Below are 24,758 nucleotides of genomic sequence, written 5' to 3' on the forward strand. Positions count from 1 at the left end.
CTACCCCCCATCATATTACAACTAAACTGTAATCATTCACTAAAAAGGCAGATATGTAAGTGATAAGTAAAGAATACTTTGACATACCTGAAAATATTAAATGCACAACGTTCCAATACTTTGTTATTGTGATACAGAAATAAATGAGGCGTGTAACCCCTGAATTTAATAGTCATTTTTGTTATCTATTTACGGGGAAGATTTTATTTAATGCAACACACGCATTCAAATGTACTATGAAATTATCTGCTCTGCGTAGTAAATAATTGTATCCCCTGGGGAAATATCTTTACTTAGGATTGTGGTTTCTCAAGATGAAAAAAGTAACATTTTTAGTTAAGGTAAAAAAGGAAAAGTGTTTTAATACCTAGTACTTGGGCTAACCGGGGTGTAGTCCGGATCTTTCAGAGGCTCCACAAATACTATGTCCCAAAATGTTATTTTAAATTCGCAGTTCTCACTGAATGCAGCAAATGTTAATTAATTATCATTTTTTTTTAAAGTCCATTTTTTGGTGCAATTACAACAGGATATTGCTTTTCATTTTATATAGCCTAAGTTTCTATTAAAAAATATAATTCAAAGAGGTTTCTGAAAAAAAATTATGCATTAGGTAGTTTAATTGATTTGTCTGAAATGTATTTTTAAAATAACGCACAACAAATACCTATGACAGCGTGACAAACTGGAGTCTGTATTTCCGAACATTGAAAATGCTTTATGAATTTTCCTATCAATGATTTGCCACAAAACTGCGAAGGCGAAAGATCGTTTTCAAACTTAAAACCTTAAGAACGAAGCAGCTGCGGCTTCAACCGAGAACTTTCCTTGATGACAATAAAATCAGATATAGTTCCGAAAATCGAATATGATGATGTTATTTGTGCCTTTGCAAATAAATTTTAAAAAAAACCAGAAAGAAACACGTCGATAAATAAAATGTTTTTGTTTGTTGTAATATTTGAAGAATTTCAATAAATTTTTTGAATGTTTTTCATATTGTATTTGTATTTAAATGTGACTTGTGGGTGGGGGCCCCCAATTTACGCAGCCCAGGCCCCCAAAAAGTCTTAAGACGGCTCTGTACAATAGCTGTGAAAAAGCCCAGTACATGGAAGGGCACCAGTGACATTCCATATCAACACGATGAGTTGTGTAGAGCAGTGGTGCTCAACTGCAGTCCTTGAGACCCCCCCCCCCCTCCAACAGGTCAGGTTTTCAGCATATCGGTGCTTAAGCACATGTGGCTCAATCAGTCCCTGCTTCCGCACAGGTGGCTCAATCAATCCCTGCTTCAGCACGGGTGGCTCAATCAATCCCTGCTTCAGCACAGGTGGCTCAATCTTCGACTGAGCGTCTGATTGAGCCACCTGTCCTGAAACTGGGAAATACTGAAAACCTGACCTGTTGGAGGTCTTGAGGACTAGAGTTGAGCACCCCCGGTGTAGACCACCATTATAAAAAAGCATAACCATACATCTTTGTTTTGTGTACTTCTTCACAGTATCTGTTGCTTCCCCAGGGACAATGTTAAAGTGTAACTTCATCCAACATTTCAAATTTAAAGTGTCAAATGTTATTACACAGCACTGCCTAATGAGGCATGATTGGCAATTAAAATGCGTCTTTAGAAATCAAAGATCAGCACGGTATCTAAATACTTGCCTTTTGATGGGTAAGCTGTACATTTGTGGACATTTGCCATTTGGTACAAACAAAATATGAAACAGATGTGCCTTTGGCAATATTGCTTTATTATTAATTGACAGAAACCATTTCATATAATTAGAGCACAATATGAACAGAAGCAAACATATGTTGTATTTAAATATACAAAGTCGTGTACAGCTAAAGATGTGACGATTCACAACGTGCATGTTGTATGTTGAAATAATAGAGATATTTTTAAAAAAATGAATAACTAAATTAGAAACGAGATTCTGTACTTGGTCACAGTTTGCTTTATTTAAATTCTTCTAACAAGATTGCACAGATAATCGACTCCATTCATACATTTTACTCATTAAACTTTAAGAATACACTGTCAGTCCCTGTGCAGTGGGTAACCGGTAGATAGTAATATTACATGGATTACAGAAAACAGAAATGTAACACCTGCAGTGCCTTGAGCCATCCCAAAATGAACTCCCCTCACATCTACAGAGGTCTGTTAACAGGAGGTTATTAAAATCATTAACAGCCGTTATTTCCCCTGATGTTAACACATATCCACAAAGGAGAGAGAGACAGTGAGAGAGACCTTGTTTTGTAAACTCTCAAGTTACTACCTGGGAAATATGCTAATTTGGATATGCAAAATATATTCAAATGATGTAAATTAGCATATATCCCAGGTATGTCTGGTGTGCTCCTTTTTGTGCACTGGTGTCTCTCCGTGTGTTTGGTGAGGTATAGAAGTCACTTGGGACTTTACCAGAGCAGGGACCTCCCCTTTCCAGGGTCTAGACCAGGGGTCTCAAATTCAGTCTTCAAGGGCCACCCACCAACAGGCCAGCTTTTAATGATATAACCGCTCAGGCAAGCTTTTATGGATATCCCTGCTTCAGCACAGGTGGCTCACACAGTGGCTCAGTCTTCGACAAAAACTGAGCCACTGATTGAGCTACCTGTGCTGAAGCAGGGATATCCGTAAACCCTGATCTATAGGTGGCCATTGAAGACTGGAGTTGGCCAGTCAACAACTGACTAACTGAGCCATCTGTGCTGAAGCAGGTATATCCTTTAAACCTGACCTGTTGGTGGCCCTTGAGGACTGGAGTTGGGCACCCCCTGAATTAAAGCTTTGCTCCGTTTGAAGACTAGAACTTCAACCTTATGCAAATATTAATGTAATCGTCGAACTCTGTCCCTTCCAACTCTTCATCCTCATCACTTTCCCTTGGTTTGATCATCTTGCTCATACTGTATCTTTCGTTTAACACATGCTTTATCTTTTCTAGTTTGCTACCCAGCCTAAGTATAACTACAATTGCCTTTCTCTTATCTGGAGACACTAACTGTTGGCAGAATCCATCATGTATCTCTCTCTTAGTGACATACAATCACATACTTCTTCCTCTCTTCACGCTGCTATATAAAAACAGACACTGCAGGGAAGGACTTATAAACAATACTAATGTACATGTCCTGATTAATAATGCTACTTTCATAATCATTTTCTGATTTGCAGTGATGGGCGTACTTTCATTTTGTGGATTAACTGAAATAGCAGAAAGGTTGGCTCAATATCCTCATTCTGTAGAAGCAGTTTCTTGATGTTAAATGTAATATATATATTTAAATATATAATCTTAACTAAACTTTTCAGTAAATTGTGTTTAGATTGTCTAGTCGGGACATGATCTATATAATTCTCAATCTTGTTTTGCACTTAATGCTGGTAAGAACATAGCTATAGGTTGTATACTTTAATTATGATATATATTGCACTTGTACAGTAGAACACTAAACATGGCTCAAATTGTATTGTAAACTGCATATCTGCTAGTTACAAATCTTTAAAAAAGTTGCAGAAAGATTTAACTCATTATTTTTAAAAAGAATCATATTAAAATAATATACCTGTATCTCCAAAAATTCAAGCTCTCAAATGAGCTCTTTTTATACTTACTGTATATTGATGTTGCTTTTTGTCATATTAGTATACACTTTTAATGATTTAATTTACAACTGCCAGAGTAATTTTGTTGGTACTTATAATTAATGAATTGTTCATGCATTGCACCTGGTAACTGAATGATCACTCAAACTATTTTACAAATATATTTTACATTGCGGAATACTGTATATGATCTAAAAAATATAATAAGATTGCATGTCCTTCAAGTAAGATTATCATTTCAGTGTCAGCTATTGTCAGTGGAACAAATGCACAAACGTCAGAGGCCACATAAGTGCATTAACATGTAATTCAGTGATCATTAGAAATGCAGATATTCTTTGTTCCTTAACTTTCTTGACAACATTTGGGAAACTTCCAACTGGAATAAAAATCAGTGATAACTTCATGAGATGTTTAACACAGTCATTTCTCGGTATAAACCACAAACTCGCATACGGGAAATATTGTGACACTTCTGACTTCAACAAATACAAACGTAGAAAATGTTAAGATCGGCTGTATGAACGTCAGGTTGCCTTTTCTGGGTTGCTCGGTTTTTGGCATTGTAACTTCATGGTTCAATAATACCAAATCTGAGGGTATTTGCCCCAAATCGTGAAGCACCACCAAGGGTATAAACTAGAGATGGGCGAATTTTTGTTTGTTGAATTTGGATCAGCAGCGGATCGGTTGGTTCCTTTGGCCCGCGGATTTCCGCAGATCAATGTCAAAAAAGGCGATTCACGGATTTTTGTATTACTATTGCCAATACACGCCGCGGATTGTATAACCCACCTACTGCAGGAGAGGCCAACTGCAGTTCTCAAGGGCCACCAACAGGTCAGGTTCTAAGGATATCCCGGCTTCAGCACAGGGACTGAGCCACTGATTGAGCCACCTGTGCGGAAGCAGTCTTCAACTCAGCCACTGAGCAACCTGTGCTGATGCAGGGATATCCTTAAAACCTGACCTGTTGGTGGCCCTTGAGAACTGGAGTTGTCCACCCCTAGCCTACTGTATAGTTTTAATGCTACATACATTTCCGGCAGATTTATCTCACTAGATGACATGAAAGAAATACATTTGTAACGTGCATGGCACAGCAGTGCTTATTGGTAAATACTAGTGCACATTTTGGGTGGGAATGGGAATTCTCACAACTAACGGGTGTGTAAATCCACCAGGAGCTGTCTAACTGCTGATTTTGGTGCAAATTTTTTTATTACCAGTTGAACAGTACATTTTGTCCGAGAGTCATGAAGTAAATCTGACTGCTGCCACCAGCCTGTATCGAAGCAAAAAACACCTGAAATAGAAAATATGTATAAGTGAGTAAATAAGCACACAATGTGTATCCCCTGTGCAGGAAAATGGAATGTAACTGTTGGTCAATACATTCCTATATATATATATATATATATAAGAAAATAATATATCACTTGTGAGCACATTCACATCTCTCAGATAGCTCTGCAACCCTGCCTTTCCCCATTATCTCCTAGCATACAATACTTCGACTCTAGCCAAGGATTCTGGGTAATGGCATGCACATGAACACTCACAGTGTCACCTTTTCCTTCTTGTCCATTTTAACATGGAGCCCTATAAGCTTATGCCTGCCGCATTACACAGCCTGAGTTAAATATATATAAAACCCTTCCAGTCTTTTAGAATGCGTCATAGACACAATAACATTGAACGTCCACCATCTCTTACAAGAGCTGCATAATATAGTCAAGTATTTTGAACTATACATGGGTAGCAAAAAATAATTACATATACAGGCGGTCCTTGGTTATCCGACACAATGTGTTACTCAAAATGGCGTTGTAAAGCGAAACGTTGTAAAGCGAAACGTTGTAAAGCGAAACACATTTTCCCACAGGAACACTTTTTAAATGAAAGGTTCCGTTCCTGAAGGCATTTTTAACACTAAAATACACCAAATATTTTATGTAGGCAATAAGATATGCAGCACACATATAAATTATATAGTGTATATACTGTATTATATATATAATATAACATAATAAATATATATATATATTTACATATACACATATACACATATATACACAACATTGCAAAGCGTCGTAAGAGCGTTGGATAAGCTGTTTTGGCGTTGTAAAAATGAACATAGGTATGCATTGCACAGCGTTGGATAAGCCATTCGTTGTAAAGCGAAACGTTGTAAAACGAGGACTGCCTGTACAAGTATGTTCAATGATTAAGATAGCCAGTGGTGTCTACTTAGAATCCCACAGAACTGGGACAACATTAGTACAACAACAGCACTAGAGGCAATAAGGAAATAAACACAATTGGAAGCAGTATCCCTCCTCCCCCCCGTAATAAATCTTTTTATACTCCAGTATTTGAAGCCAAGAAATGTTGATGAATAGACCACAGTAATAACAGGAGAACCAAGGTACAGGCAGATATAGTCACACGTCCTGTACCGTCTATTGGAGATCGGTATCTTAAATCTGCAGTTCTCTTATCTGACCATTAGATGGGACAATTACCAAGTGACAAGATGACTATCAACATGGCATACAGTAAGCTTATCATATCCGTTAACCTAATGTGTTGTGTTCCGTAAGGCATGAAGGCAATGCTATGCAAATCCTTCACATTCAGTATGGCCAATCAAATCAGAATTCCTGTAGTATGTTGACTTTTAGAAAATTCCTACTAGATTTAAAGGCGTTTAACCTACTATTTGTCAGTGTCCTGCAAAGCATAGGACCAAAATGTGTCCCGGCCTCTCTGGCAACAAAGTAATTCAAATGCGTCCATTATTGTGGTCCATTTTTGTATGCTGCGCTTTAAAGGGGCAGTTCAACCTAGCGGGTCAACTTTTTCTTTTCTAACCTATCATTGATTGGCTTCCTCAAAAAGACCATCAGCCGTAAAGTAACGGTCTTACTTATTTCTATCTTGTCTAAAATGAATCTAAATCACTTCTTGTCGGGAACACTGGATTCAAGCCTATCAGCTCCTTATGTTTAGCTGTTTAATTTAATGTAAGATAATTTGCCAAACATCATAAAAAAAACTCCATAGCATTTGTCTACTATGGAAATGTTAAAAGTAGAAATAATTTTACAATACTTAGAATTGTTCAATTTTATTTTAAAGGGTGTCAGCCATATTTACCATATTTAACGTGTCACTGTCCACAGTTCCCGGTCATCCTATGTGGGACTGCTTCTTCAGTGATACAAAAGTAACACATTCCTGAACAATGTGACACGCTAAACAGCACCACTCTTTAAAACCACAATTTTCTGAAGATAAAATAATCCTAGCAGTTTATAACTGCATCGTTGTGTTTTTTTGTTTGTTTTTTTTAACTCTATGGCGAACATATTGCCGTTTCCTGGGATGTAATACATACTGTACCTTGTCATTTCTTTCACACAGAAACTTGAGCTTTTGTGCCTTCTTGTGCATGAAGACGCCTTCTAGATTTCCAGTTTCCCCAGAGCGCAGCTCAATTGCTTTCTCTCCCCAGCCCATGATTTGATCAGACTGCAGATAAGCTGGAAAAATTGAGAGTTAGAACGAGTTACTGGCGTTTACTCTGATAGTATTGGAAAAAAAACATCATCATATTATTAATAGTTGTCCAAAATTCATCTTCTTAAAGCAGCAAATCCCCTCCCCCGTTTGCTTTTATAGGATGGGAGTCAGGGAGCACCCACAAAGCTGAATGTCAGGAAGGGAGCCCTCGGTTCCTGATATATTTAACAGTGAAGTTACCACCAGTGGTATATCTCTCTCCAGGGAAACCACGGTGGCTTTTAAATCGGTGGCCAATAGGAGGCCACAACATCATCATTTGCAACTTCCTATTGGACAGCCATTTAAATCCCCTTTAAAAAACAGGAAGTAATGCTGGTTACTTGACTCATTTGTATCCCAAGAGCCAGGTGGTCCCCAGAGCTGAAAATAGCATTGTGTCAGCTCTGAAGGCCCCCCCCCCCCCCCATCTGGGGGTTGTGTAGGAAGGAGGGGGGTGGGAGAATTGCTGCGTTAAGTGTAAACACACAGATTTGCACACAGTGTGCCCGGGTGAGTGTCAGTACGAAAGGTGCTTTTTGTGACACCTTGGCAGGTGTGGAGATGGCTGTGCAGCTTTGATATGGGGAATGTGGCCAAAGACCACAGCGGCCGAGTGAAATGAGGCAAAGGAAGTCAGTGTGACATGCACAAAACGGCACCTGATGCCACGTTCAGCCTGGATCCCAGCGCATCCTTTTGTTGGGCCAACAGGACAATTATTTATAGATGATGCTGTACACAAGCTTTCAAAAACACTTTAGCTTCTTTTCCTGCTATTGTTGTAACTATAATGTGGATTCCTACGTACTGCAAACGCCTAATGTTAATAGGCTCCATCGTATTTGCTGCATATCAGTTAGAAAGAGATTATGGACAAGTAATCAAAAAGCAGTAATTACATAAGTGTACTTGAATACGCTGTAAGTCATAGCTGGCGAACCCCAGGCCTTAAGGGCCAGCAACAGGTCAGGTTTTCAGGATATCCCTGCTTCAGCACAGGTGGCTCAGTCTTTGACAGAGCTTCTGATTGAGCCACCTGTGCTGAGGCAGAGATATCCTGTAAACCTGACCTGTTGGTGGCCCTTGAGGACTAGAGTCGCCCAACCCCCTCTGTAAGATGACTAGTGGCTTAGCAACACTTAGTAAATATGATACATAATGTGTATGTTCACAAGCATTATGATAACGATTTTGATCATGTTGAGTTATTGTAAAACCATAAACTTTAAGGCTTTCGACTGACTTTTTCAGCAGAATGCAAAGGCGGGTGAGAAAATCAACAGCCCGAACACGTTTTTTGCTAATCCTTTAATGCTCTTCCTGCAAATTGATTGAACTAAATCAAGATTTAGAGTGCATAAGAGATTACAGTGGGATATACTCTGTGATAAAAACCTGTTTATATTCTCTCAACTGGCAAGATAGAAAAAAAAAAGTATTTGGGTCTTTTATCAGATACCAAAAAAATTGATAGCAAACTGTAACCTGTAAGTTCAGAGTGATTAAGCTATTGATTAACATCATATAGTGCAGCTGAGGGAAGAGGCAAATATTGACTATATAAACAGTTTCTTTCAGGCTTGACAAAAGCTTTTATCACACAGCGTTCATATTTATTGAAGTGGAAGGTCACATGGGGGGGATTTCTTGTTCACTTTACTTGACAGCAACACAGAACATCTTTTTACGAAGAAAATGTAATTAAAACAAGCTAGTTTTAATTGGCCAGGGCTATAGAATGTAAACGGTAACATATGTTTTCCAAAAATGTTCCTCCATGGTTCAGTGGCCCGAGCAGAGCTGCATAGCCTGCCAGAGCACATGGCAAGTCCGCCTCAGTGTGATTAAATGAGATAACGATAGAGCAGTGGAGTGGAGTGCTGAACTTGATATCGGAAAAGGGCATCAAAGCATTAGCTTCATTTTTACCTGTACCAAAGGGGTCTCCTAAAACAGAACTGCCCTGATCTTACACAGAGAGCCCAAGGTTCAGCTAACATTGACCTCTGGGGTCCTGCATTGTTCCCGACCAGCCCTTTAAGACTAATGGGATTTTGCCTTCTCTGATATACAGTGCCCCAGTCTTGCAGCCACAACAACCTTGTTACACAACCCAGAAAATACGTTTATTATTTTTGTCTGAACTGGAAACTTACTTATCTCTATATCCTGTGTGGGACAAGTGAAACCTCATAGTAGTTTAATCTACCGCGGAAGCTTCCCTATCCTTGGAGAATCACAACCAGTCCACATTTTAGGACAATGCAAATAATTAACATTACTTAGAATTACCTGAGGAAGTAATAATATGACCCCACAGGTTGGTACTCCGCTGCACACACTAGGCATCAATTTGCAAGCTTAGTTAAACATTTCGTTTGTATTGCAGGTGACGTAAGGAAGGCACAATGTTTTGGGGGACGATGCCTATTCTTCAGGTGTAGAGAGCTTCGCTGTGAGATACTGTCTCACAGAGGAAGGTCCGTGCTACCCAAGTTTCAAACACCGTAAAAAGACATTTCCTCCAAAGATATTAAACAAGGGAGTGCACTGGCATCCAGTTAATCTATATAGAAGTAATACTGTGACCTGAAAGTACTACTTCTATGCAAGTGTGGTTAAAGTGTACTATTCATGGGGTTTCATGCTCTGCAAGTATAATGCACTTTGTGGAACCAGACATCAAATTGGCAGAACCCCTTGAGATTAATTAATACTACATCAATGATTAGTGCTTTTATATCTATATATATAAAATTGAATTTTGTGAGATTGTTACTAGATGTGGTGAATCTGATTGGTCCGTGGGTCTGTCACTCAGCCTCTGGCCAATCAGATTGGTCCGTGGCCTGGCCCCGCCCCCGCACGCCTCTCATTGGCTTGCTTGCTTCTATGACCTCACCCAACCACCCGGCCACTATCCTCTTCTCCTCCTCACCCCGCGGCCTGCCACCCGGCCACTCTCCTCCTCACCCCATCAACCCCCCTCACCCGCAGCTCACATCCCTGCCGGCTCCCCCCCCCATCACTCCCCCCCTCACCCGCAGCTCACCTCCCTGCTACCTTCCCCCTCAGCTCTACTCTGGCTCCCAACCCCCGCCGAGGGCGCTCCCCCCTTCCTGCCCCCCCCCCCCCCGCCACGAAAGACCATTCGCCAAACGGCACAAGCCTCTCAGCGGTAGCTCTGCCAGCCCCCTCTCCTCCTCTCCCCATGACAGCTCCAGCGAGAGGCAGGCAGTGAGCAGGAAGCGTCAGTGTCACTCCGCAGAGCGCGTTCTGAGGAGCACATTCACAGCCACACCAGCCAGTAACACAGGCTCCTCCCACCCCCCAACGCTCCCCAATACTCCCAGCAGCCACAGAGGCAGGAAGGCCAAAATGTGAGGAGTGTGCACTCACACCAGAGCTGGCTGCATTTAACCCCATGGGGAGAGCCCCCCCTCACAGACTGGAGGGAGCCACAGACAGCACAGGCAAGGGACTCCAACTGACTGCACTGTGTGTGTGTGTGTGTGACACTGTGCGTGTGTGACACTGTGCATGTGTGACACTGTGTGTGTGTGTGTGTGTGTGTGTGTGTGTGTGTGTGTGTGTGACACTGTGTGTGTGTGTGACACTGTGTGTGTGTCTCACTGTGTATGTGACACTGTGTGCTGCGCAGGGGGGGGACCAGAGCTGCGCATGGGGGGGGCCAGAGCTGCGCAGGGGGGCGGACCAGAGCTGCGCAGGAGGGGACCAGAGCTGAGCAGGGGGGGGGCAGAGCTGCGCGGGGGGGGGACCCAGAGCTGCTCAGGGGAGGGAGGGGGGACAACCGGAGCAGCGCAGGGGGACACACGACCGGAGCTGTGCAGGGGGGGGGGCAGGAGACCGGAGTTGCGCAGGGGGGGGGGGGGGGAGCGGAGAGAGAAAGGGAGTGAAGAAAGACTGGGGGAGCGGAGAAAGACTGGGGGAGCGGAGAAAGAGACAGGGGGAGTGGAAAGAGGAGGGAGCTGGAAATTTTAATCCCGGGCAACGCCGGGTCTCTCAGCTAGTACAATATATATCATTTGATGGGGATACAAAATAACCTTTGCTAGCATGGCTACGGCTGATTCATTTGTAGCATGACACAGTTACATGCTCTCCAGATTTAGGTCATCAGACTGGAAATGTAGAGAGGGGCTGTGCCATGGAAAGCGTTGCAGGTGAGAACTGGAACCTTGAATTGGATTGTGCTGGGTAACCAGTGTAGGGATCTGCACAGTGATGCAGCAGATGTAAAAATTTTGGGCAGGTAGCAGCATTTAGCATGAACTGGAGTGGGGACAGTCGGTAGAGGGGGAGACGGACTATGAGCATGTTACAGTAGTCCAGTCCGGATATTACAAGCGCATGAGTTAGAATGTCGGTGCATGGAGGGGTGAGGAAGGGGTGTATTGTAGCGATGTTTCAGAGATGGAAGTGTCAGGAGCTGGCGAGGTACTGGATGTGTGGTGTAAAGGAGAGGGAGGAGTCCGGTATCACACCTAGACATCTGGTTTGTGATATCGGGAGGATAGCGGAGTTATCTATTGTAAGCAAAGTCAGGCATAGGGTTACAATTAGATGGAGGTGTATTCATGTATTTATTCATTAAAATCGGTAACTAATGTACTGTTCTGCACAGCACAGTACTTTCCTTCAATAGTGGACGGCATAAATGATAAAAACTATTCCCTCACCTAACACTTATAATAATATTGCAGACTTGTATTATTTATCATAAGCAGACATTTTTTTAAATAAGGTTTGTTATGGAAGGGGTGTCAGTCCACCATCAATAATCACCAATGTCTACATCTGGAAGACAAATGATTCCCTCTTTGTCTTGTTACTCACACAAGACGTTCCTAATTCATATCAATTCGAGATTGTGGTGTTGTACAGTAATAGCAAATCTTTTGTTTCTGATTCCTTTCTAATAGACTCGTAAAAATGTACATTGGCAAGTTTCATAGCCTTCTACCTCCATCAGGTGTAATGTACTAAGAATGATTGATATCAGAAACTGAGCTATGACAAACGATGGATTCCTATTCCAATTTATGGTACAATAATAACACATCCTAACTTTTAACTTGTGTCTGAGTCACAGCTATTTTGTATCTGTGTTATCTCACAGTATATCAGTAATAATCCCGGACATTGTTTACACCTGTATCAGGTTTGCTGAACTGCATTTGTATTTATTAATAATCACTCCGGCTTTTGCGTCCTCTGTAATTTTTCCTCACTGCTGCCATTTCATATACTGTATGAGAAGAATAGGGTGAATGGATAAGTTTGTGCTATCTCATCAGAAGCTGAAGCAGGGGTGGGCAACTCCAGTCCTCAAAGGCAAGCAACAGGTCAGGTTTTCGGGATATTCCTGCTTCAGCACAGGTGGCTCAATCAAAGACAGCACATGTGGCTCTTCAGCATAGGTGGCTCAATCAGTGGCTCAGTCAAAGACTGAGCCACTGATTGAGCCACCTGTGCTGAAGCAGGGATATCCTGAAAACGTGACCTGTTGCTGGCCCTTGAGGACTGGGAGTGGTCCACCCCTGAGCCAGATGGAATAGCAATACATCTCAGTGCAGCCTAATGCTAAAAGAACATCACAAATCAAAAATGACCACCTACTAACTACTGGTAATGTAGGATATTTCAAGCATTTTATTTTAGATTTGCCATTATATTGCTCTACTAGTGTGAAAAGTACATTTTCAAAACCGTTTTAAGCTGTATTTTAAAAAGATTGCAGCCTGCCTTTAAGCAATATCGCTGTGCTCCTACTTTCCCTTGTTCTGGTAAAGCTTAAATGATCATAAAAACAGTCCAAAGATGTAGACGTACAATTTACAGTGGCAAGTAGATTATGCTTTTATATCCTGTCACATTTTAAAAGCTTTTTTTTTTATATATATATAAGTTTTCACCTTTCCAAAAAATAAAGTCCTACTAATAGTTTAGAAGATGATATAAAGCAGCTGGATCTGGGATGAATAAAAGTACTGAATAAACGTTCAAGAAATTGGGAAACAAAAGTATGACTCAGTGACCGAACATTGCAAGATTTGTGCCGAATTAACACATTTTCTTCTGTAGATGTCTGCAACTCCCCCCTCCCCATTGGGACCCGCTGTGCAGCTGGACCAATATCCACGCTATATAACATCCCCTAACACTCCCACCCCCTAACCTTAATGGGATCCGCTGTGCAGCTGGACCAATCTCCACGCTATGTAACACCCCCTAACTCCCCCACCCCCTAACCTTAATGGGATCCGCTGTGCAGCTGGACCAATCTCCACGCTATGTAACACCCCCTAACTCTCCCACCCCCTAACCTTAATGGGATCCGCTGTGCAGCTGGACCAATATCCACGCTATGTAACACCCCCTAACTCCCCCACCCCCTAACCTTAATGGGATCCGCTGTGCAGCTGGACCAATATCCACGCTATGTAACACCCCCTAACTCTCCCACCCCCTAACCTTAATGGGATCCGCTGTGCAGCTGGACCAATCTCCACCCTATGTAACACCCCCTAACTCCCCCACCCCCTAACCTTAATGGGATCCGCTGTGCAGCTGGACCAATCTCCACGCTATATAACATCCCCTAACTCCCCCACCCCCTTACCTTAATGGGATCCGCTGTGCAGCTGGACCAATATCCACGCTATGTAACACCCCCTAACTCCCCCACCCCCTAACCGTAATGGGATCCGCTATGCAGCTGGACCAATATCCACCCTATGTAACACCCCCTAACTCTCCCACCCCCTAACCTTAATGGGATCCGCTGTGCAGCTGGACCAATATCCACGCTATGTAACACCCCCTAACACTCCCACCCCTTAACCTTAATGGGATCCGCTGTGCAGCTGGACCAATATCCACCCTATGTAACACCCCCTAACTCTCCCACCCCCTAACCTTAATGGGATAAGCTGTGCGGCTGGACCACACTCCACCCTGAGACACACTCCATCCCACAATGAGCAGCCACTTTACCTTTGTTTTAACACTGCCCCTTATTCCCTCTAGAGAGTAAGCTCTCAGGAGCAGGAACCTCATTACCGGCTGTATCTGTGCATGTTTGTCCTATTTGTATTTGTATGTAACTCCGCTTTTGTAATTATCAAATCTCTACACCCACATTTGTATTGCGCCGCGGAACATGCTGGCGCTAAACAAATAAACGATAACAATAACTCTCACCAGCGATTCATTTATTCCTCCCAAAGTTGTTAATGATTGAAATCAGCGGTTTAGTATAGAAGGCTCCAATGAGCCATAGTGCAGTATATCCACGGCAGCAGTGCCAGATATATCATTAATATCAACATTTTGGAACAAAAAATGAAAAATGGGGGTTATGGGACTGATTTACTATCAGGTAATGAGCAAAGTTTAATTAAAAAAGGCTACATATGTATAAATGAAACGCTAACGATGTACATGGGGTCCACACTTTCATGTGTCATGTCTACACAACTCATTTGCTGCTCTCTATTAAACAAGTTACGAAGGTCACTCCCTGGCCCGTGAAAACAAATTAAACTGTAAATTGCCCACTGTTATACATCAATTGATATAGTGGATTTAGTATATTAAACGGTAGGCTTTTCTCATGCATTTTAATCAGCTGTTAAAGGCAAAGTGTGAACCATTTAAACAGACGACGCTAATACGTTTTGGAGGGCTGTGTTTGACAGATGGAATGAAGTGTTAAAACAGTACAAGATCAGAGAAAGACCCCATAGCTTCCCAAAGGAGTTGTCCTCGTTGAGGTGAGGTAAGGGTGGGGGAGAGCGGAGCAGGCAGGGTGGCACAGGGGGGAAAGTTTGCGCACCTCGGCCCTAGGGAGTTATTGCTTAATACTTGACATTCTATTACTAGCATACAGGTAATAATATCACTCCCTCTTACGTGGATTTCCCAGGATTCAGAGATAATAGCAATGATAAAAATAAGAGATATGAGTCGAGAGAGGTTGTTACCTTTAACTTTATGTATTACTGTGGGGTACATAATGTATTCATGCATTATGCACTGACCATTATTTCACAGTGGCTGATCATGAGCAAAGAAAAACACAAGTTTGTTAGTCACTTTAAAGCCAGTTTTACAGCTGCAAGTACTTGGCTACAAGTTACTATTAGTACGCTTACTAAACGCTGCAGTTCTTGATTGTAAAATGTAGCGGATCCGTGGCTGTCTCAAAATATTGGGCGTTGTTTACCAGAGTTATCCAACTGCAACAATGGGACAAAAAAAATGCACAAGATTTATAAATATTTATTAATATTTCTGGTGCACTCTTTTCACTGATTTTGCCCCACTTTTGCAACACGGGGACTTGGATAAATCCCTCTCCGCACTCCATATTTCAGGGTGTGGATGGAAGAAACGCCGATACTGCAGGTTTTTTTTTTTAAGTTCATCACGTTTGTGGATTTCGGGCTTTGGGGGAATTGCAAGCTTCTGCGCCTTTTTTAACAAGCTTCTGCGCCTTTTTTAACAAGCTTTTGCGAGTTGGCGAAGAAAGATGAAAGTTTGCAGGCCTTTAGCTCCTTCACCCTGAGTATTAGTGGCCAGGCAATGCCCTCTCCTTCTGGGAATATTACTTCATGAATGGAAGTTGCCATTAACTCTGTTACCCCACTTCTCACCATATTGAATAAGGGGCTAAAAGTGGAGTACAAACAAAGGCTTTTCATTCACTATGCTGCACAGCCAGAGAAGATGTGTACTGATCTGCAGATATAGAACTAAATGTATGTATGTATGTATGTCTTTATTTATATAGCGCCATTAATGTACATAGCGCTTCACAGTAGTAATACATGTGGTAATCGAATAAATAACAGATAATATAAATAACAGATCATGGGAATAAGTGCTTTAGACATAAACATAACATTAATGAAGAGGAGTCCCTGCCCCGAGGAGCTTACAATCTAATTGGTAGGTAGGGAGAACAGTAGGAGGGAGTTCTGGTAAGTGCGTCTGCAGGGGGCCAAGCTTTATGTTTAAATAAACATATAACATGTATGTTATATTATACCCAGTGGCGGATTTAAAAATATGCCTCACTTAGGTTGTTACCTGGTGCCACCCTCCTCCTCCTCCAGCCACATCTGACTCCACGCCGTCCTGTCGCACATGCGCACGAGCGGCTAGTAAGTGGCAATCGCGCATGTGTAGCTGGCACTTGCCAGCCGCTCAAGCACAATCGGCGCTTGTCCGCCGAGCTGGAGCGATCATAACTTACCAGGCGCGAGTGCGCATGCACGGGTGGCAAGCACCGATCTATGCCGACCCCAAATGTTGCCGCCCTATCAAGCCTAATGGGAAATCCGCCACTGATTTATACCGTTTTGATTTTTGTATAGTTGATATGACACAGGTTGTCATGGCACATCAGCTTTAATCACACAGCAATACAAGCTCAGTATTGACATTATCTGACCACTCAAGCTTACTACCCCAGCATTGTCTTCACACAGCAGACGCATTAGTATAAATACAAATATAGGATCAGTATCTCACTCGCCTACATTTTTAACTCAATGGAAATATGTAATTTTTCAATATCATCGGATATGTAACCACATGTATCTATGTAATTACATAACTATATATAACTATGTAATTATATGTAACTATAAAAACCTATGTAATGCTGTAACTACATGTAACTATATAGACCTATGTAACTATATAGAACTATGTAACACTGTAACTACATGTAACTATATGACTATATATAACTATGTAACTATATGTAACTCTGTAACAATATGTAACTACATGTAACTATATGATTATATATAACTATGTAACTATAACTATGTAACTATATAGAACGATGTAACTATATATAACTATGTAACTACGGTATATAACTATGGCACTATGCAGAACTATGTAACAATATACAGTATAACTATATAGAACTATGGAAATATGTAACTATACAGAACTATGCAACAATATATAACTATATAGAACTACACAACAATATGTAACTATGTAACTATAGAGAACTATGTAACTTTACAGGACTATGTAACAATATGAAACTATCTAACTGTATAGAAATATGTAGCTATATGTAACTATATATAACTATATGTAACTATCTGTCGGTAGTGACGTTGTAGCTGGAGTAGGTCGACCTGCCCAATGACAAAAAAAAATCATGTCTAAGCAAATCTTGAGATCTATACTCCATCCGACAAAAAGCTTGGCTTCAAACTGAAAGGTTTAGCACTTGAATATTACTCTGTGTGGGACCAGACTGTTTCATTTTAGATCCCAATCCCGGTAAAGATATAAATCGGTTTGACTATAATCCGACTGAGAAGAATGAAGACAACATCGTGCCACAGTCACTCTCTGTCCCACCAAACATGTCAAATGTGAAAGTCGTGTGGACAGAAGGTGAAACCAGATAGATCACGCACTCAACATTTAGACGTGTGTGTTTGTGTGTGTGTGTGTGTGTGATGTGCCACAATCAACAGGGGGCAGAGCCTCTACGAATAACACTCAAACAACAAAGAAGCTATTTGAAGATTTAAAGGACATCAGACAGAACTGATAAAACTGTAAGATAATATTGGTTAAATATGTTTTGTTTAAAAATGGTTTATCAATACTGGTCTTTAATGTTACTAGTATCTCTTTTATCTTTTTGCATTGATGTTTGTATTATGTTTATTGTAAAATCTATAATCTACAAAGAGTTACACTAAAAACGGCCAGATAAAGCACCTGAGAGATGAAAGTCCACTGCTTTTTTGTTGCCATGGCAGTAAATTACATTGGATTATTTCTATGGAAATTAATATTCTAGAATAAAGAATGCAATGCCCTCTTACCCTTATTTCTATTCTTTTGTCTGATTTTTTTGGCCAGAAAAATAGTGATTGGCAGGGCAGAGACACAGGGAGACACTGGCAGAGACACAGGGAGACACGGGCAGGGCAGAGACACACAGGGAGACACTGGCAGGGCAGGGACACACATGGAGACACTGGCAGGGCAGAGACACACAGGGAGACACTGGCAGAGACACACATGGAGACACTGGCAGGGCAGAGACACACAGGGAGACACTGGCAGGGCAGAGACACACATGGAGACACTGGCAGGGCAGAGACACACAGGGAGTCACTGGCAGGGCATGGACATGGGCAGGGCAGAGACATTGGCAGGGCAGAGACACACAGGGAGACACGGGCAGGGCAGAGACAAAAATGGAGACACGGGCAGGGCAGAGACACATGGAGAAACTGGCAGGGCAGAGACACACAGGGAGACACGGGCAGGGCAGAGACACACAGGGAGACACTGGCAGGGCAGGGCCAAGCAGGGAGACACTGGCATGGCAGATACACACAGGGAGACACTGGCAGGGCAGAGACATAGAGGGAGACACTGGCAGGACAGAGACACAGGGAGACACTGGCAGGCCAGAGACACAGGGAGACACGGGCAGGGCAGAGACACACAGGGAGACACCGGCAGGGCAGGGACACACAGGGAGACACGGGCAGGGCAGGGACACACACGGAGACACTGGCAGGGCAGGGACACACAGGGAGACACGGCAGGGCAGGGACACACAGGGAGACACGGGCAGGGCAGAGACACACAGGGAGACACGGGCAGGGCAGAGACACACAGGGAGACACGGCAGGGCAGGGACACACAGGGAGACACGGGCAGGGCAGAGACACACAGGGAGACACGGGCAGGGCAGAGACACAGGGAGACACGGGCAGGGCAGAGACACACAGGGAGACACGGGCAGGGCAGAGACACACAGGGAGACACGGGCTGGGCAGAGACACACAGGGAGACACGGGCAGGGCAGAGACACACAGGAAGACACGGGCTGGGCAGAGACACACAGGGAGACACGGGCAGGGCAGAGACACACAGGGAGACACGGGCAGGGCAGAGACACACAGGGAGACACGGGCAGGGCAGACACACACAGGGAGACATGGGCAGGGCAGAGACACACACGGAGACACTGGCAGGGCAGGGACACACAGGGAGACACGAGCAGGGCAGGGACACACATGGAGACACGGGCAGGGCAGAGACACACAGGGAGACACGGGCAGGGCAGAGACACACAGGGAGACACGGGCAGGGCAGAGACACACAGGGAGACACGGGCAGGGCAGAGACACACAGGGAGACACGGGCAGGGCAGAGACACAGGGAGACACGGGCAGGGCAGGGCAGAGACACAGGGAGACACGGGCAGGGCAGAGACACACAGGGAGACACGGGCAGGGCAGGGACACACAGGGAGACACGGGCAGGGCAGGGACACACAGGGAGACACTGGCAGGCCAGAGACACACAGGCAGGGCAGGGACACACAGGGAGACACTGGCAGGCCAGAGACATAGAGGGAGACACGGGCAGGGCAGAGACACACAGGGAGACACCGGCAGGGCAGGGACACACAGGGAGACACGGGCAGGGCAGGGACACACAGGGAGACACGGGCAGGGCAGAGACACACAGGGAGACACGGGCAGGGCAGAGACACACAGGGAGACACGGCAGGGCAGAGACACACAGGGAGACACGGGCAGGGCAGAGACACACAGGGAGACACGGGCAGGGCAGAGACACACAAGGAGACACGGGCAGGGCAGAGACACAGGGAGACACGGGCAGGGCAGAGACACACAGGGAGACACGGCAGGGCAGGGACACACAGGGAGACACGGGCAGGGCAGAGACACACAGGGAGACACGGGCAGGGCAGAGACACACAGGGAGACACGGCAGGGCAGGGACACACAGGGAGACACGGGCAGGGCAGAGACACACAGGGAGACACGGGCTGGGCAGAGACACACAGGGAGACACGGGCAGGGCAGAGACACACAGGGAGACACGGGCAGGGACACACGGAGACACTGGCAGGCCAGAGACATAGAGGGAGACACGGGCAGGGCAGAGACACACAGGGAGACACGGGCAGGGCAGAGACACACAGGGAGACACGGGCTGGGCAGAGACACACAGGGAGACACGGGCAGGGCAGACACACACAGGGAGACATGGGCAGGGCAGAGACACACAGGGAGACACGGGCAGGGACACACGGAGACACTGGCAGGCCAGAGACATAGAGGGAGACACGGGCAGGGCAGAGACACACAGGGAGACACGGGCAGGGACACACGGAGACACTGGCAGGCCAGAGACACACAGGGAGACACGGGCAGGGCAGAGACACAGGGAGACACGGGCAGGGCAGAGACACACAGGGAGACACGGGCAGGGCAGGGACACACAGGGAGACACGAGCAGGGCAGGGATACACAGGGAGACACGGGCAGGGCAGAGACACAGGGAGACATGGGCAGGGCAGAGACACACAGGGAGACACGGGCAGGGCAGGGACACACAGGGAGACACGAGCAGGGCAGGGACACACAGGGAGACACGGGCAGGGTAGAGACACACAGGGAGACACGGGCAGGGCAGAGACACAGGGAGACACGGGCAGGGCAGAGACACACAGGGAGACACGGGCAGGGCAGAGACACACAGGGAGACACGGGCAGGGCAGAGACACACAGGGAGACACGGGCAGGGCAGGGACACACAGGGAGACACGAGCAGGGCAGGGACACACAGGGAGACACGGGCAGGGCAGAGACACACAGGGAGACACGGGCAGGGCAGAGACACACAGGAAGACACGGGCAGGGCAGAGACACACAGGGAGACACGGGCAGGGCAGAGACACAGGGAGACACGGGCAGGGCAGAGACACACAGGGAGACACTGGCAGGGCAGAGACACACAGGGAGACACGGGCAGGGCAGAGACACACAGGGAGACACGGGCAGGGCAGAGACACACAGGGAGACACGGGCAGGGCAGAGACACACAGGGAGACACGGGCAGGGCAGGGACACACAGGGAGACACTATTGACCTTTTCATTTTCAGCCCATAACAGATATCTAGTAGCTGAAAATACTCTGTTAGTACATACCCACAGAGGCTGGCATCTCCCCCCATTGCAAGACAGTCTCTTTTGTGAAGCGTCCGTATGTATCAATATAAACTCCTTCATCTTCATAACTGACCAACAGTTCCATGCCGTTCGTGTTGGGTAGAATGATAATTGCATGTGGATGGAGATTGCCCTGGATCTGAAAACATAAATATAAAGTTTGCAATCAAACTCTCCATGAATGAGAATCCCTTGACGGAAACGCGCAGGAAATCTTACACATGTTAACAGATGTATCTCTTTTCCTGCCAAATAACTTTACAAGACAGTATTGTTACAGTCCTGGGTATCTGCATAGTAAGGTTTTGGAATCCAATCACAGAATAGATCTACAGAAAGAATTCTGCTTTAAATGCGTTACGGACCCCTCTGGCAATGAAGAGGTTAAAAACACGAATGACCGTCCAATGAAAAATAAGAGAACAAAAAGGAACGGGAAAAAAGAAACCCCTGCAAACATGTTACATGATTATGTCTCCGTTTCTAAACTGCTTATTTCCCAGCTGGTAAAAACATGTTTTTTATTCAGTTTTATTCCGTTTATTCTGTTTTTATTTCACTGGTTTTCATTGAGTCTCACTGATTTTTATCATCCCTAGTCTCAGACTTCAATGGATACCCACTGATAAAAATCAATACCTTGTTTCAGTGGTTGACAAATCACCAAAAAATCTACTCGCCACACAAAAAAATCTACTTGCCACCTAGTACCAAACGTGTGCTGCTTGGGCCAATATTTACTCGCCCGGGGGTTAAATCCACTCGCCCGGGGCGAGCAAATGTATAGGTTTGTCGAACACTGCCTTGTTTTTTCCTGTAAAGAACACCTAAAAAGCTCATTGATATCAAAGTTTGGAAGCTGCCAACTTAATGTAATTATTTCAGTATTATTTTCTTTTTTTTAGTTTCCGTCCATACTCGGCGCTATATCTGCCAGTGGTTATTCTAAACCGAATCCATTTCCTCGTTAATTGTCCCAAATGAAACGTAAAAATTAACTGACCGGACTACCAATGATTGCGCACACGTCGCAGTGCGACTTAGTATTGTTAAATGTTTTTGGAAGGCGCTGATGTACATTCTCAACCTTGTGAAAAACTCAATAAAAAAATTGAAACAAAAAATTAACTGACCGACCAAAAAAAAAAACCCCCCACGGAACCGTAATATTGTAACATTTACAATGTCTTCCTTGCTACGTTACTAAAAGCTGTGGTGACAAATAACCCAATCGGCCGCGGCTACGGTTGAGTAATTGCAAAAACTCTACTTGCCAGACAGAAAGATCTCAGGCCGATCGCTCCAGCACACGTCTCTGCTACCACTATCCGTAGTACTAAAACGGGTATCCACAGCCGGAGAGCAATTTTTATGCGTTGCCTTGGTATGTTCATGAGCAATTGAAGCAGACACGAGCAGTACGCTCAGAAAGAGAACGGGAATCCTCCAAAATAACAGCTGGCAAGAACGACAGTCACCAAGGCCAATCTGTTACATTAAAGCTCTCTCAAGGAAGCTGACAGAGAAGACGCTCTGTCAGTAATGTCCTTTCAAATCAGGTGACCCTTAAGAGTAAGAGAATGCTGGTGCATAGATACAGCCCACAGCAGAATCTGCATTTTATATTATATACATATGTATATTTATATCTCCGAGCAGGGAGGAGGTGTGTTTATTTTTAGCTCACTCTCTTTTACGAAGAAAGAGCACAGACGGAGATCTCCGATGGGAGCATTATATTAAGAAGATAATTTCCCTGAGAAACATGATATGTGTTTCTTATTAAGCTGCTCTACTTTTACTAAGTGAGGCCTGGAAAAAATAGGGAAAAAATCATTCATTTATTTTTAATTAAATATTGAACTTAAGTGGTGATGGAAAAGCCAGCGTGACAGTCCTCTGCTCTTTTTTCCCCCTCGATTGTTAACCATTTGATTCTTAATCCTTTAAAGAGGCAATCGAAGTAGCTTAAAAAAAATATATATTTTTTTGTTTGTTTTAATATATGCAGCCTTTGCTTACCTTTATTGAAAACTAATTACCTAAGCTGCCGATCGATTCACTCTCCCGTGGTCGATCAGCAAAAATCCTGCCTCTCAGGGTTCACTAAATGGCCGCCTTTCAGTTTCGATCTTTCAGTCTTTGTCTCTCAGCAGCTACAATATATTCTTATATTACTAAGGTAACATTATCAATTTTTACAGTTTGGAGCTCAAACTGCTGGGAACATTGGCAACAAATGATCCCAAAGAGGAAAGTGTTACAAAGATCTTGCACTGCTGGGGAGGTGGGCTAAAGCCTGCTATAGAAACCAAAGGATGCTCAGTATATTAAAACGCATTAAAAATGACCATTACGAGTTTAATTTTAAAATTAAAAAAAGGTAGTAAGTATTATCTAATACTACAGAACTGATTTATTTAAAAAAGAAACCACATGTAGAATATTGCATAGATTGCGCCTTTAAACGGCCTCTCAGCACCCAACGTCTACAGGTTTGGTTCTATTTCATTTCATCTTATATTTAAATGAGACGTTAGCGTTATAATGAACGTTTTTAACCTGACCACGAGCCCTAACACGGTAAGCGTTTTGACAAACAAATGTAAGCACTTTATTAACTATGTATCCACCAGTTACTTGTCAATTTGTAAGAACTAGTATCTCTCTCTACATTGTTTATTATTATCTGCTATTAGTGATTCTGCCTCTTTCCATTCCTCTATGTTATTGTAATAAAAATGTAAATGCCAATGTTCCCGATGCATTAAGAGCGTTGAAGATTTATTGAAAAATAATGAACTGATTAAGGAATATATTCACTTTTTTTTTTTTAGGTCAGATTCTTCTGCCTCCCATTCAGCTCAGCCAAGGCACCGCTACTACCTACAGTATTTATGACCAAAAATCCAAAGAATCTGCAGCACTCACTAGTTAGCATCCGGGGTAAATACCAGAGAGAACGGAGCGACGTTTCCGACCTCCTAGATAAAGTGCCGGGTGGTCCGAAACGTCGCTCCGTTCTTTCTTGTACAGTATTTACCCCTGATGCTTGTGAGATGAATTAAAACCTTTTTACTATTTAAACTAACGAGTGAGTGCTGCGGATTCTTTGGATTAATTTTTTATCTATTTATGTTGCTGGATGGTGGTCCTGGCTACACTGCAAGCACCCTGATTACCAAGATAAGTGATTAGTCCTATTTTTGCCCATTTGAGTGCCCTGAACATTTTGTGTTTTGTACAGTATTAATGACCTGGACCATTCCACACTAAAAGTTTTGGCCTACAGTAACTCCAGCATAGACTGACCACTACCTTCATTTATACAGTAGCTGGAATGAAGTTGATCCAACTGATTTGTCACTGGTGAGCAGCACATTTCAGAGCACTGCTGCATTTACGATTTACAGGTACAATAAGTCACTGTCAAAAAAAGGACTTCCCATCACTGTTGATGCTAGAGGTACAGGTAGGTGCTGTCAAATGACCTTCTCCC

At 43.8% G+C, this 24,758-nt stretch overlaps 1 protein-coding gene across 4 annotated transcripts in view; it reads right to left on the reverse strand.

Annotated features, from left to right (window-relative positions):
* Positions 1–1,739: 1,739 nt before the first annotated feature.
* NRK (Nik related kinase) overlaps positions 1,740–24,758 on the reverse strand; it is a 125,042-nt gene continuing 102,023 nt past the window's right edge. For all 4 annotated transcript variants that reach the window (XM_075573321.1, XM_075573320.1, XM_075573319.1 and 1 more), the window contains 3 exons: positions 21,239–21,398; positions 7,028–7,167; positions 1,740–4,928 (listed from right to left, as the gene is read on the reverse strand). In XM_075573321.1, coding sequence (XP_075429436.1) covers positions 4,845–4,928; positions 7,028–7,167; positions 21,239–21,398 — 384 coding nt within the window. In that variant the 3' untranslated portion in view covers positions 1,740–4,844. The remainder of the gene's footprint in view (positions 4,929–7,027; positions 7,168–21,238; positions 21,399–24,758) is intronic.

The sequence above is a fragment of the Ascaphus truei genome, chromosome 16 (genome assembly GCF_040206685.1).
Source record: "Ascaphus truei isolate aAscTru1 chromosome 16, aAscTru1.hap1, whole genome shotgun sequence".
NCBI lineage: Eukaryota > Metazoa > Chordata > Amphibia > Anura > Ascaphidae > Ascaphus > Ascaphus truei.